General features: G+C 47.8%; 1 protein-coding gene across 1 annotated transcript; it reads left to right on the plus strand.

Moving 5' to 3' along the window:
- Nucleotides 1-1,723: 1,723 nt before the first annotated feature.
- On the plus strand, nt 1,724-14,434 carry CD2 (CD2 molecule). The gene is made up of 5 exons (XM_070395784.1): nt 1,724-1,809; nt 1,950-2,252; nt 6,267-6,497; nt 10,304-10,426; nt 12,915-14,434. Exons 1-5 carry the CDS (start codon nt 1,749-1,751, stop codon nt 13,244-13,246), a joined length of 1,050 nt encoding a protein of 349 aa, XP_070251885.1. The 5' UTR covers nt 1,724-1,748; the 3' UTR covers nt 13,247-14,434.
- Nucleotides 14,435-14,637: the final 203 nt, after the last annotated feature.

Below are 14,637 nucleotides of genomic sequence, written 5' to 3' on the forward strand. Positions count from 1 at the left end.
ATAAACTGTTCATTTATATACTCTACCCATTTCAAAAAAGGGAGTTTTCTTTTTCTTATTGATAGGAATAATATATTTCTTGGATATTAATAATTTTTCAAATATATTTAAACTATTTCCTGCAATGTGTTTTCATCTCTTTGCCTATACATAAATGTTATCTTTTTATGTAGTCAATTGTGTCCATCTTTTCTTTATGACCCTTGGATCATATAGTATATGTAGGCAGGCCTTTCCTACTCAAAGAAATGAAAAATGTTTTTATATTTTTAATACTATTATAGGTTTTAATGTCTAAATATTTAACCCAGTTACAGCACATTTTTGTGGATGATGTGAGTTAGGGGTTTGTCACACAATCATGAGCCCAACATTCTATTCAGGCTTCCTATGACCCAGTGGCTGAGATCCACTGCTTGGCTTAATTTCATTTCCTGGGCCACATTTTGGAGATAATATCTATATTTGTACGTAAAGTTGAAACAGAAAACAAGCCCAATGTTTAAGATTGTTACTCCCTCTCGCCTACAGAATCATAAAACTGGAAACTTACTTTGGGGAGATGCTTTTGGGTGTCCCTTTTTCTGGGACTAGACCTCTCTGTGCACCCATCACTGTGCCCATCACTCTGCTTCTCTGCCTGTGTCACCAGTTTCTTTTCCTTTCTCCTTCCAAGTCCGCCCTCCCTTCTCTTTCTCTCCTCAACTGTTTCTTTCTCTAACCATCAATAGTGTTACCCATCTTAAATGTTTTTTTAATGATTTGTCCTGGTTGCTTAATAGTATTTCATAGTCTCTATGTATTTTTGTTTGTTTTGGAACACATTTTTATTTACCTGTGAATTTTTTTTTAATATACTTTATTGATTTTTCACAGAGAGGAAGGGAGAGAGATAGAGAGCTAGAAACATCGATCAGCTGCCTCCTGCACATCTCCCACTGGGGATGTGCCCGCAACCCAGGTACATGCCCTTGACCGGAATTGAACCTGGAACCCTTCAGTCCGCAGGTCGACGCTCTATCCACTGAGCCAAACCGGTTTCGGCTACCTGTGAATTTTTAATAGAGTTACACAAATGTATGCTAAACATAAGATTCAGGTATTTCAAACATTTAGAGCTGAGACTCAATTTATATTTGTTCTTTTCCATCATCATATAATTTTAGAACCTCAAGAACACCTTTTGAGAAAGAGAAGAAATCCACTTTTATAATTATCTCATACATATTCATTTCCTAGTATTAATAACCATAGGATAAATAGTTGTATGCTGCTATTCACTTTTGAACATCTACCTATATTTCCACGTGGTCTTGTCAGAGACATTATAGCAACATGATTGGAAGGTGGGCTACATGGTAGAATTGGGGTCCTTGTTAACAAAGGGGTGATGCTGAGTGATTCACTTAGCCTCTCAGATTCTGTCTCTTCAATGGGGGATAATACCGCCCCCCCCAGCCCTCTGCCCAAAGTGCTGGTGAGAATTAAAATGTGAGAAGAAAACACACACTCCTAAGTATGCCTACTTTGGCAAAGGAGCACATCAGCAGGGTTAATTTGCTCTGTGTGTGTGTGTGAGTGTGTGTGTGTGTGTGTGTGTGTGTGTGTCTACACGCACTCTCTCTGCTACTGTAAAAGCAGCAAAAAAGAGAGGCACGTGGTTAAGCTCACAGGGGTGGGTTCTTCCAGTCTTACTTTACTTCCTTGTGCTAAAGCTCAGAATCACAATAAGGAAACTAACCCCCAAGATGAACTTCGCATGTACGATCCTAGCCAGCTGCCTTCTGATTTTCATCCCTTCTACCAAAGGTAAGCTGGGTGTGGGTCTCCAGTGTCACCATGCCAAGCTTCTTTGGAGGCTCTGAAGTGAGTGCAGAGTCCGGGAGGTCACAGCCAGTGGTGCCTGGCGGTGAGTCTCAAGGCCTCAGAGACTGTCTTGCTTTTTATAGGTGTCACTCCTATAGCCACTAAGGTCCAGGAGGGTATCCTGTACCATGACATCGTGATCATTCCTGATTCTCCAAAGGAGGGTAATATTCAGGATATAGAATGGGAAAAAAACAAAAAGAGGATTATACGACGTATAAATGGCAACATTAATACCCAGCAAAAGGAAAAATACCAAGTATTCGAAAATGGAACTCTGAAAATTAAACATCTGCAAAGAAATGATAGTGATATCTATGAGGTAAACCTATATAATTCAGACGGACGCAACATATGGATGCAAAGATTTGATCTGAAGATTCTAGGTGAGTCTTTGTTCCCTAAATTCCTCCATCTCAATGTGGGTGCTATTTAGCAAGTTGGGGAGTAGCATTTATCAATTGCCCCCAGCCCCCGCCTCAGCCTTGGAGGAGCCCGAGGGAAAACGGAGGCATCCCTCCTGCCTCAGGGGAGGCTCCGAGCTGTGGGAGATGGAATCCACATGTGGAAATACACAGCTGATACACAGTCTGCCTGCCTGGAACTGGCTGTCTCTTCAGTGGTTATGGGAATGTGGGGCTGAGCAAAGAACCCGGATTAAGGTGGCATTAATCAGGATGAGGGAGCAGGCAGTGGCGAAAGAAAAGGTAGGCATTTCAGGTGGATGATGAAGGGCAAGCTAGGTGGGAGCAGGGAAGGTGAGGCTCACTGGAGAGCTGTGGGCCTTCCAACAAAGAGACAATTTCCAGTCAGGATGCCCCGAAGGAGTAGTTGTATGGCAGGAAAGGGCTGGGAAGGATGCATTTAAGGATGAAGGGCCCTGGTTTCTGAGCCACTCACTCCACATCAGAGTGGTCCAAGTGGTGGGTTCTGCTGGCCTCTGTAGAGAACGAACAGGTGTGGCTGTGTGTGTCTGTGCATGGCCGGGAGGGCAGAGTGCATACTGAAGACGGGGGCAAGAAGACTGGCCAGGAGGCTGCTGCTGTATCCCAGTGAAGGGGAGAGGGGCTGGGTTGTGATTCTTAGCCCTGCCTGTGCGTTAGAATCAACCAAGAGGCTATTAAAAGTTGCCAGTGCCCAGGTTCCATCTGACAATTAAGTCAGAATATTTTAGCGTGGGACTGGGCATCAGCAGAGTCTAGGTTGGCAGGTGATTGTAATCAGCAGTAAAGGCTGACACCCTCTGGCCTGGACTCGAGGATGCCTGTCAAATGAGGCAGGGTGAGCATATGGAGAGTCATGTGGAGAAAGCCTAGGCAGGATGGCATGGGTGTGGGGCAGAGGGAAGAGAAAGTCAAATTGAAATGACATGCAGTTGAACGTCCAGGAGCCGCATGAAAGGGGTGATAAGAAGTGAGAAGAGGGTCCTAGCTGGTTCAGCTCAGTGGATAGAGTGTCGGTCAGTGGACCCAAGGGTCTCAGGTTTGATTCCAGTCAAAGAGCATGTATTTCAGTTGCAGGTTCGCTCCCCAGCCCTGGTCAGGGCTTATGTGGGAGGCAACCAATTGATGTTTCTCTCTCTGTTCCTCTCCCCTCCCTTCCACTGTCTCTAAAATCAATGGGAGGGGGATTTTTGGAGGGGGGAAGAATACAAATCAATGGAAAAATATCCTCAGGTGAGGATTTAAAAAAACACACAAAACATCAAAGTGAGAAGAGGAAGCCGCACTTGGCCTTGAGAGGAAGACAGGAACCTCAGCATGAGCACAAGGCAGCCACTCTGAGCAAATAACACTTCTGGCTTCACACAGGAAATGTCACCGGGGCAGGGCCCCTCCTCCTACCCAGGGCCACCTTCCTGTCCTGTCCTCAGTATGTGGACCTGTGGACCTGGCAGCCACCCTCTCCAACAATCCCAGACATTGTCAGCTCCCTGCACATGACAGCTTCCCACACCCTGGTCCTCAAACCTGAATGGACAGTACATTCCAGAACTGGGATGGGACATAGAATGGAGCCAGAAGGGGCCTCTGAGTATGGATCTGGGAGCCCCACATCTCAAGACTCTTGCCAGCATGGGCTCGGGGTCCTGCTTCGAACACGAGCCTCCCACTCCTGTCTTCTTTAGTACGGTAGCCATCACAGTGCCTGTCTGCTGGGTGTCGAGCACTTTGCTTCCATGACCTTATTAGAGGGTCCTAGCACTCCTGGGAGGTCGCTGTTACTACCCCCTTCTTTTCTATAAGGAAACAGAAGCGACTTGCCCCAAGTCTCACAGTCTGACTGCTACAAAGTCAGCACCAAATCCAGGGCTCCTTTTCAGCAAAGATGGTGACATTTTTTTTCTTTCCAAAAGTTTTATTGAGACACAATTCACATACCATAAAATTCACCCATGTAAAGTGTATAATTCAGTGGTGGTTAGTATGCTCAGGGATGTGCAACCAACAACAAAATCAATTTTAGAACATCTGTAGTCCCCCCGAAAATAAACCCTGCACTCCTTGGCCAAAAGACAGAGATCTTTCCATGACACAACAGCCACCTGTGTGTGTGTGTGTGTGTGTGTGTGTGAGAGAGAGAGAGAGAGAGAGAGAGAGAGAGAGACAGCATCACCATTCCTTGCCACACAGCCTTGAGTAAATTCTTTATCTGCTTTCAGTGTGGCTTTTATAATAATAATTGCCTGGGGTATTCAGTGAGACATGGCTTCGATGACTAAGCACAGGTGCCCTGCGGGGCCCAGGACACAGTGCCTGTTTGCCAGGTGCCCTCCCCCTTCTCATTGCTTCTTCATGCTTCTCCTGGCTACAGTCTTAGCACCCAAATCCCCTTAATGAGGGGGCTGCTGCCGCTGAAGGAAGAGGCAGTGGAAAGCTTTTTAAAAGCAGATGTTAGTGGAGAAGGAGTTGAACCTAGAATTAAGGAGTTCCCACCTATGGGATGAGCCCCCTTTGATCTGGCCATTCCTCTGCTAGGAAGCCCTCTGACAGGGAGGATATGTACAAAGATAGGACTTGGAGAAACTGCTCATCGTTGCGTGGTTTATATTAGTGAAATACTGGGAAGGGTTTTAAAGTCCCCAGCAGTTAGAAAATTATTCATTAAATGAAGAATACATCATTTAAAAACAACGGTGGTGACATACTTAAGGGAATTTCATAAAAGACCCGTGAAGGAACAAAGGCAGACTACAAAATCACAGGATACAGTTTTTTAAAACATTATTTATATGTGTATAGAATGGATAGAAAACGTCTGCTAAAGATATACATCAAAGTATTAATAATTATTGGCTCTGAGTAGTGGAATTGCAAGTGATTTTTAGTCTTGAAACTTTTAAAATCAATTTTTTACCATGATCGGGTGTCACTCTTATAAATAGAACAAAGAATATTTCCATTCTGAAAAGACAAGTAAATGCCTGACTCAACCCCAGATTATGCGCTGGCCCTGTCTTGCTGTTTGATGGCGTTTCTGCATCTTCCTCTTTCTTGGTTGCATAGAATGCAAGGACGGGGGGGAAAGCTTAATTTCTGCATGCCCATATATTGAGACAGAAATGCAATTTGGTGGGAAAGTTAATTAATGAGATACTGTTGCCTGGGAGTCAGGCAGGGAGGGGATCCTGGGAAAATAAGCTGTCTGTCAACATAATGAATGGAGAGACCCCGGGCAAGAAAGGTGGTGAGTCTGAGGCCAGAGGGAAGTAGGAGAGAAAGAGCAGAAGAGGAGAAATCGGAGGAGGTCTCACAGATACAACTGGTGTGGTAGGATTTGCACCTGGCCCATGTGACGCCAAAGCCAGGCTCTTTGAAGATTCTCATGTCGGAAAAGCAAGGAATTCATGATTATGAAGGAATCAACTACCACCAATAACGTCAGTGCCTAACACTTGACCCAGGGGTTTGCCACATGCTGCCCCTGTCACATCAGGTGGGGCCTGTCTTTCTTATCTTTCTCTTAGAGATGAGGTCCAATGAGGCACAATGTGTGGCCAGGCCGCTCTGGGCAAGAACCCACCCAATTTAACCTCTCAGAGCCTTGGGCATTTCATCTGCCAATAGGAAGGAAAACATCAACCTCTCTGTTTGCTAGGATCAAATGACATCCTGTATGTGAAAACCGTTTAAGGTATAAAACAGCACTTAAACATTTGATATGATACATTTTTACTGGTTTAATGTATGTACGAACTTTATCATAAATACATTTTCTTCTAAATGTGCTGTAGATAAAATAAAAACGATTTTTGAAAATAGTGGGGGTCTTTGAAATTGCTGCCTGGTCTCAAACTGACTCTATCTTCCCCCCGCCCCTCTATAATAAGGTATGTCTATTAATTATATCATAATCAGAAAGTTGACTCATATGAATGGGATTTTTCTTTTTTTTTTCAGAGAGGGTCTCAAAACCTGTGATCAATTGGAATTGTGCCAACGCAACCATCACCTGTGAGGTAACACAAGGAACTGACCCTAAAATAACACTGTATCGATATAGGACCAAAATCAAAGAAGGCCAGAAGATCATCAGGTACAAGGGGGCCATCAAACCAATTGCACTATTCAATTGCACAGCAACTAACGGCGTCAGTGAGGAAACCATCGTGGTGAACATTGACTGTTCAGGTACGTGTCAGACATCCCAAGTTCACTTCTCAAGTACAGTCTGCCAGGCCCATGGGGAAGGCCCACTCCAGGGCCCTGGTGCCCGGGCTGGGAGGCAGCTCTGACTCAGGGTGAGAACTGAAAGCACACCCCTCCCCCCTAAAAACCTTCAAGGCAAGACTTAGAGGAAAGTGGAGGTGGTGTGCTATGGTTACCCACCTGGCACCTTCCCACAGAGCACCATGTAACCTCAGGCAATTAAAAAGATCTTTTGGGAGAAAGAATTGCCAAACCAAAGACACAGAAGGAGCTGTAGAGGCCATTTTATGCAAACCTCCACTTCCCAGAGAGACGAACTTATTTGCCCATGGTCCCTCTACTAGTCAGTAATCACAGTAGTGACTCCCATTGTAATGATAGAGAAGAGAGCAGGAAAGATTCCTTTGGGGGGGGGGGGGGACAGCGGAGGGGGGCAGCACAAAAACATGGAGGTTGCAGAAAAAAACATGGAGTTAGGGGCTGGGAGAAGAAGAGCTCGAGGCCAGGGAGGACCATGGGTGCAGTGAGAAAAGGCTCCTCCTGCCTTAGAACAGACAGCCTGGCTATGGCACCAGCACCAGGAAGTCCTGAAACTCTAAGCATCTAAGCTCTTTCCTGGCAGCCCAGCCTGGCATTGCCCGCAGAAGTAAATTTGGGGAGGCAGTCGGCTGAGTGCTCAGCTCTGGAAGCCAGAGGTCTGTCCAAATGTAGTGGGATGACTTGACGGAGTTCCTTTCCTCTGGGCCACAGCCTCCTGGTCCGCAAGGAAAATGAGCCCCTGATTCCCAAGAGTCTACTCATCTGAGTCTCTGAGATTATCTCCCCAACGCTGTCTGGTGGACCCCCAGAAGGGAAACTGAACACAAAAGTAGTTATTTGGTCAGAAGTCCTGAGTTTCTGCAGTGACTATGGCTGGTCAGTGACCCTAGGATGCAGCCCTGGGCTGGTGCGAAGGCAGAAGTAAGGCTTTTTCATATATATTCTTTGAATTAGTTATATTTTTTGCTGCATAACAAATTATCCCACATTTTGTGGCTCAACACAACAAGAAGTTATTATCTCACAGGTTCTGTGAGTCATGAATCTGGGAGTGACTTGATGGTCCTGGCTCAGCATCCTTCATGAAGCTACAATCCAGATACTGGCAGTATGTCCTGTCAATCATGTCCAGGCTCTATGGAGGGGTCTATGTCCAAGATCACTCATGTGGGCCATTGGGCTGCCTCACAGTATGGCCGCCAACTTCCCTCTGAGCAATCTAAGCAAGAGCAAGAACAAGGTCTCGAGACAAAGGTCATGAACATTTTATAACAATCTCAGGAGTGATAGGTATTCGAGCACTTTCGCTATATTCTAGCCATTAGAAGCAACCAATAAGTCCGAGCCACAGTCAATTGGAAGGGATGACACAAAGATGGGAATCCCAGGGGGCAGGATCTTTGGGCCATCTAAGAGTCTACCCACACACGTAGACCAGCATCACTTCTCCCCACATGTCTGCCCATCACCACAGCACAGTGAATCCAGCGGCCTCTCCTTGATTTACAATCCCTTTTCCCTTTCAGGAGGCTTTTGCTTAGAGTTGCCAGATTTAGCAAATAAAAAGATAGCATAAAAAAAAAAAGAAAAAGACAGCATAAATATGTTCCAAATGTTGCATGGGGGCATAGCTAAACTAAAAATTATTCATTGTTTAATTAAACTTTCATTAAACTTTCACTGGGCATCCTGTACTTTATCTGACAACCCTACTTCATGTCTTTTTAAACTAGATCCCACCAGGATAAAAATGCATGTGCATTAGGGATGGAGAGAGGGCCTTGGGAGAAGCCTAGGGTCAAAGACTGGAAACTTCGTGCTCCTTACTCTATGGTGCAGAGCAGGAGCTGGACTGGGAAGAGCCACAGAAGAGATGGGAGGAATATCAGGGCGGGGGGAAGGAAAGGAGAGACCGGGGAGGTGGGTGCTTCTCTTGAAGACCCTAAAAAGGAGCAGGGTGTTTCCTCCTGAAAGGTCAAGGCAGAGAGGCGTGGAGGTAACAGTAACCATGGGGCTCAGAATAGGTGATTGTGTGCTTAAAACCAGAACACAGGAGGCAGGACCCACCACATAAACTTCTGGGCATGCTCTCTTCAAGGAGGGCAGGAAGGAGGGTGGAGGGTGGCTGGCTTTAGACACCGTGAGCTCCCAGTTTTGAATGCCTCTGAGACAAGCTGGAATGTCTCCCACGGAGAGTACTCCCAGGCACCCAGAGGGCCATGCTGGGCAAGCCTGAGGACTGACTTTGTAATGTCTCCAGGGTAAGGGTGTGGCCGCCCGTGTGAGGACTGAGAAGACGAGCTGGTGGCTGCCTGGCTGAGCCCTGGCCTGTCCTGGCCCACCCACGTCAGAACCTGGGAAGGTCTCTGCTCAGTCCGAGGGAAACTCCAGCAGCCCTAGCCCTGCCTCCCAGCCAGCAGATCCCAAAGAACCCCAGATCCGTTCTTGGACCCATTTCACAGCAGTTTAGGATCATGCCTGCTTTTCTAAAGGAAGCCCCTTCATCCGCAGACCAGAGGGGTTGTGCAACTGGCAGGCAAAGAGTCGGTCAGAGAGACTTGAGCAAAGCAAGCGAGGACTAGCACCACTGCCGTCTGTTGGTTAGGTTTCTGGGCCTCGGGCTTGCTCCCGGGGCCCAACCTGGGCTCCGTGTGTACGAGGATCTTCCTAGGAATGTTTGGCTGGAGACGGGTTTCTTTGTGATGCTGGGCTGAGCTCCAGTTTGTTCTCCAGATGTCTGAGTCCCCTGACCCCTGGCCCCTGCTGCTGCCTCTCTAGCTGCCACTGACTCACAAAGGGCAGATGGCCCAGCAGCCCTCCCGGGAACAGCTCCCAGGACACAGAGCTCAACTAAGAGCAGGACCTCGCCTCTGTGCTGCTTTACAGTTTACAAAGCACTTTCACATCCATTATCTGATTGACTTTCAGCAGCCTCCCTGTGATGTCAGTTTCATCATCTCCATTTTACAAAGAAAGGCACAGGCTCAGAGAGGTGGAGTCACTTGCCAAAGGTCACGCAGCGCTTGCCTAGAGGAGCCTGGAACTCAAACCCTTTTCCCTAAACACTGAGTCATTGTTTTCCTCACTGCTTTACAGCAACTGAAGAAGGGCGGGAGCTGAAGATCAAGCCCCCTGCTGCTGCTGCTAACTCACTGTGTGTGCCAGGGTTTCTCTCACAGGCCGGGGAAGTCTGGGAGGGTTGCTGGCTGTGCGGTCAGGGGGCTGGGCTGGACAAGGGACACATTTACCCTTAGTCTTTGGTCACTGCCTGGTCAAGAGGGTGAGGGGAAACAAGTGGTATAGGAGGGCGGCCAGAAGTGAAGCTGGGTAAATAGTACAGAAACTCTGAGATAAGCAACTGCTTAAAGGAACCACTCAGGAAGATACTGTGTGGCCTTGGGCAACTCACCCTCCCTCTCTGGGCCTTGTCTGTAAACCCAAAGGTGACACCGCATTGTCTTTAACTCCTTCTCAGATCTAAACTTCTGCTGTAGTCTCTTTCCTGGGGGCCCTGGCGGTGCCCTGGCCAGGAAGGATCAGGTGTGCTGGCCCAGGAGGGCACTTCCTCAAGGTGCCTTTGGGGACAGACACCTTCCGCCACCCTCCATGAGCTTGGCCTTTGTGAGGTTGAGGAGTTGTGTTTATTAAGCTCTAGCATCTGCTTAACTCGGGAGGCAGGAATCCGTGGCCTGAGCAGTGATGGTCCCTCTGCTAACACCGCCCACCATCCCCCCTCTTTCCTCTTGCAGAGAAGGGACTGGATATCCCCCTCATCGTTGGCATTTGTGGTGGAGGCGTTTTCTTCTTACTCTTTGTGGCGCTCCTCATTCTCTTCATCAGCAAGAGGAAAAAACAGCACAGAAGGGAAAATGGTGAGCCCCCTCATCCGCTCCCCTCCCCGTCCCTGCAGGCCTGGGCAAAATCCCCGTGGAAACGACTCGTGGGGAGGACACTTGCGTCTGGATTCGGCAGTTTCAGAATGTCGGGGCTGTAACCGGCGGTTACAGTTTGTTCCATTTTGTGGTTAGCTTGATTTCTGACAAACAAATTCTCAGTGGCAACCATGTGGGAACTTTAAGAAGCTGAATCCAGGTTGGCCCCATTGGCATCCACCACCTGAGCCGACTCTGCGTAAGGCGGTGTGGACGTTATTTATGTATTTATTTGTTTGCTTATGTATTTGTGTATTTATTTGTTTACTTATGTATTTATGTATGCACGTACATATGTATTTTTTCCCATCACCTTTTATCCCCTCTATGCCCTCTTCCACCTCCACCCTTCCCCTTCTGCCCCCTGCAATCACCACCCTGCTGACCATGTGTGTGGTTATACTTGGAATAAGTCACACATCTCTATGTGGGTAGGAGCATTAGCTTCAAAACACATTTCTGTGGACACACATCTTGCCCAATCCTGGGGGGGTGGCAGTTCCTAGGAACACGGGTAAAATTTCAGGGCCTCGGGGACCCACAGGGACACCCTTGTTCTAAAACCAGGTGTTCATGCCTCCTTTTCCAATTCGCTGTTCAGAGAGATGTGCTCGGGCTCTGAGTGTTTGTCCCTCAAATCAGGCCTGACAACCCACCAAGATTAAAAAGATTATGCTCAGAAGTGGGGAGCTGGCTCAAAGAGCATGCAGGCCACCAGAGGCAGTGTGTCCGGATACAGTCGCCCCCCCATTCCATCCCCAACCCCTTATCTGCAGACGACAGGCAAGAGAGAATGCAGGAATGCGTTCCAAGATGCCCAGTGGCTGCCTGGAACCACAGTTAGTACCAAAGCCTGTACATACTATGTTTTTCCTACAAATGCATACTTATAATGAAGGCTCATTTATAACTTTAGGCACAGTAAGAGATTAACAATAATGACTAATAATCAAATAGATTATAACAATACCTTGTAATAAAAGTTATGTGAATGGCTTTGTGGCCATTATTAAATAGAATAATGGTGACTTGAACACACGCACTGCGATGCCTCGACAGTCGATCTGATAACTAAATGGCTGCCAAGTGACCAATGGAGCATGTACGGCGCAGATACATATATGGAGTAGATACACTGGGCAAAGAGATCATTCGTACACAGACAGGACAGAGCAAGATTTCATCGCTATTCAGAACAGCATGTAATTTGAAATTTATGAATTGTTTATTTCTGGAAGTTTCCATTTAATATTTTTGCACTGCAGTTGACCATGGGTAAGTGAAACCGTGGATAAGAGGGGACTACTCTAATGGCACACCAGGTGTCTCCACAGGTGCTGGGGAGGACAGGGCTTGCTTCTGAATTCCTAAGAACCTATCCTCCAGCCCTCACCAGAATGTGGGTTGCATTAGAGCCGAAGTGAGTAAAAGGCAGATCTAACAGAGAAACCCGTGGGAATGAAGGTCATTACTGATGTGCCCTCCGCCCACTCAGGGCCTATGCGAGGACTCTAACCACCAGGTGCTCAGCAAGCCACCTCTAGGACGACACAGAGGCCAGGATGAGGGGTCCGAGTGCCCTCTCTGCTCCCAGGAGACCCAGGCACAAAGGCCCCCACCTGTCTCCTCGCCTCTGGCTTCCCAAGTTCTCAAAGCCCCAGGCTCTCATTCTGCCTTGCTGGTGGGCATATCTGTCTGCCCTACAAGACTGAGAACCCTTAGAGCAGGGGTGGGGAACATCCGGCCCGAGGGCCTTATATGGTCTGGCCCTGCCAAGGCATTAGAAGTGAACTAATGAAATGTTTGACCAAATACAGCAGGCTAATTTTTAAAAAATATATATTTTTCTTGCTGATAGTATTACAGATATCTCCCATTTCTCCCTTCTCTCCCCTCTCCTCCCAGCCCCCCTCCCCCCTCCCCAGGTCTTCACTACCTTATTGCCCGTGTCCATGGGCTATGCATATAAGTATATAAGTTCTTTGGTTTATTTCTTCTCATCCCCCCAACCCCACATTAAGGTATGTCAATCTGTTCCATGATTCCATGCTTTGGGTCTTACTTTTGTTGGCCAATTCATTTTGTTCATTAGATTCCACGAATAAGTGAGATCATGTGATATTTGTCTTTCTCTGTTTGGCTCATGTCACTTAGCATCATATTTTCCAGGTCCGTCCAAAGCAGGCTAATTTTTACATTGATAATTTTGTATGGCCCACGAACAATGCCATAAATATCCAAATGGCCCTTGGCAGAGAAAAGGTTCCCCACCCCTGCCTTAGCGGGTAGGGGCAGCTTCTGCCTCCTCATCACCTCCCTGAGAGCAGCTAGCAGACCCCCTGTGCAGAGAAGGGCCCCTCGGTAAAGAGCCGCATCCATCATACCTTGCCAAGATGAGCTCTGACGTTTAGAAGTTTTGTTGTTGCAGGTGGAAAGCTGGAACTCAGAGCACACAGAACCACCTCTGAGGAAAGGAGCCGGAGGCCCAACCAAATTCCAGCCTCAGCTCCTCCCAAAGCAGCTGCATCCCAAGCACCTCCTCCGCCTGGTCATCATCCCCAGGCACATGGTCCTCGCCCCCCGCCTCCTGGCCACCGTGCCCAGCACCAGCAGCAGAGGAGGCCCCTTCCTTGCCCTGGCGCCCCTGTCCACCAGCAGAAAGGACCTCCTCTCCCAACGCCTCGGGTTCAACCGAAACCTCCCCGTGGGGCCAGAGAAAACGCAAAACAGTCTTCTGGCAGAGCTGTCCCCGTCCTTTGATTCAAAGAGGCAGAAACTGTCCCTTCCCGGAAAGGCACCGTGGAGCTCCTGCACTCGGTGCGGACGCCTGCGCTTCTACCAGCTGCATCCGACAAGCAGGGCGTCATCACCTCCCAGGCTCCTGGCCCACAGCTGCACCTGCACAACCCTCTCAGCCACACAGTCTCACATCAGGAATCTGGCCTCCTCCTCAAGTGCCACCACACCAAGAAGGGAAAGACAATAAAAGTGCAATTGTTAGGATGATGGGTGACCGAGCACGAAATCCTGGAGCGCTCCTTGGCACCCTGAGCGACATCCAGCAGCCGCTGTGCCCGTGTCTCGTTTACCAGTCACCTGTTTACCTCAGCCTGTTGCAGAGACTGTTGGGTTTCTGATGTGCCTGGTGGACACTTGCCTACCATCTCGTGAGTAGGTGTGAAATATAAGGTTTGACTTGACCCCAGTGCCTACTCATTATAGAAAGCAACCCAGCAGCGCCCGGCCAGTGTGGCTCAGTTGGTACAGTGTCGTCCTATGCACCAGGAGGTCGCGGTTTGATTCCCCGGTCAGGGCACATGCTCAGGTTGCAGGCTCGATCCCCAGTAAGGGGCGAGCAGGAAGCAGCTGATCGATGTTTCTCTATCATCGATGGATGTTTCTTATCTCTCTCTGCCTCTTCCTTCTTTTCTAAAATCAATAAAACTTAAAAAATAAAATAAAATAAAGGAACCCAGCATCAAGCTGCAGCTTCAAAAAGAGGCTTGTTGGTGTGGCAGCAGGACCACATTTGGTTCCCCCAATTCACCTGGGTCCCCTCACCCACCAGAGCACCCCCACCAGAGCACCCCCACCAGAGCACCCCCACCAGAGCACCCCACCAGAGCACCCCCACCAGAGCGTGCTTCCCAGGGCTCAGATGCAAAGCTGGTCTGACAACCGACTTGGAGATTCGCTTAATGAATTGAAAACTCTCTGCACAAACTTCAACAAGAGGCACCAGAAAACATAATTCTTTGGGTACCACTTCCTTTACTGTTCAGACACGGTCACGACGATCTATAGCGGTGGTTCCCAGCGTGAGGCACTTGCCCCACAGAGGGGCAATTTGATTTTTAAGGGGGGCAATTCGAGAATGAGTTATTAACAGTGAATTTTTTTTGCATTTCTTATGGTCCTAGGGGCCTCATATACAGTATATAAATATATTTTGTGACATATTTATGCATCTCAATTCTCTATTATATGTTTTGAAACGTTATTTGCTATTTTTTCATATCACTTCATATCATTATGTTTTTTTTATCAGTTTCTTAGTGACTTCTTCCTCAGTACTTCAACTGTCCTTTCATTCTTTTATTTTTCTCTTTCATGGATGCCATGTTCTTTGGAAGCTTGTTTAGACCAAGTTA

The sequence above is a fragment of the Myotis yumanensis genome, unplaced genomic scaffold, assembly GCF_028538775.1.
Source record: "Myotis yumanensis isolate MYYU_CA2020_CCGP unplaced genomic scaffold, mMyoYum1.0.hap1 SCAF_17, whole genome shotgun sequence".
NCBI lineage: Eukaryota > Metazoa > Chordata > Mammalia > Chiroptera > Vespertilionidae > Myotis > Myotis yumanensis.

What these genes read in the sequence shown, in the direction of transcription:
- CD2 (XM_070395784.1), top strand. Translation starts at nt 1,749, where the DNA reads ATGAACTTCGCATGTACGATCCTAGCCAGCTGCCTTCTGATTTTCATC. An exon ending in TTTCATCCCTTCTACCAAAG is followed by an intron (nt 1,810 to 1,949) that starts GTAAGCTGGGTG and finishes TGCTTTTTATAG; the next exon opens with GTGTCACTCCTATAGCCACT. An exon ending in ACAGCACAGAAGGGAAAATG is followed by an intron (nt 10,427 to 12,914) that starts GTGAGCCCCCTC and finishes TTGTTGTTGCAG; the next exon opens with GTGGAAAGCTGGAACTCAGA.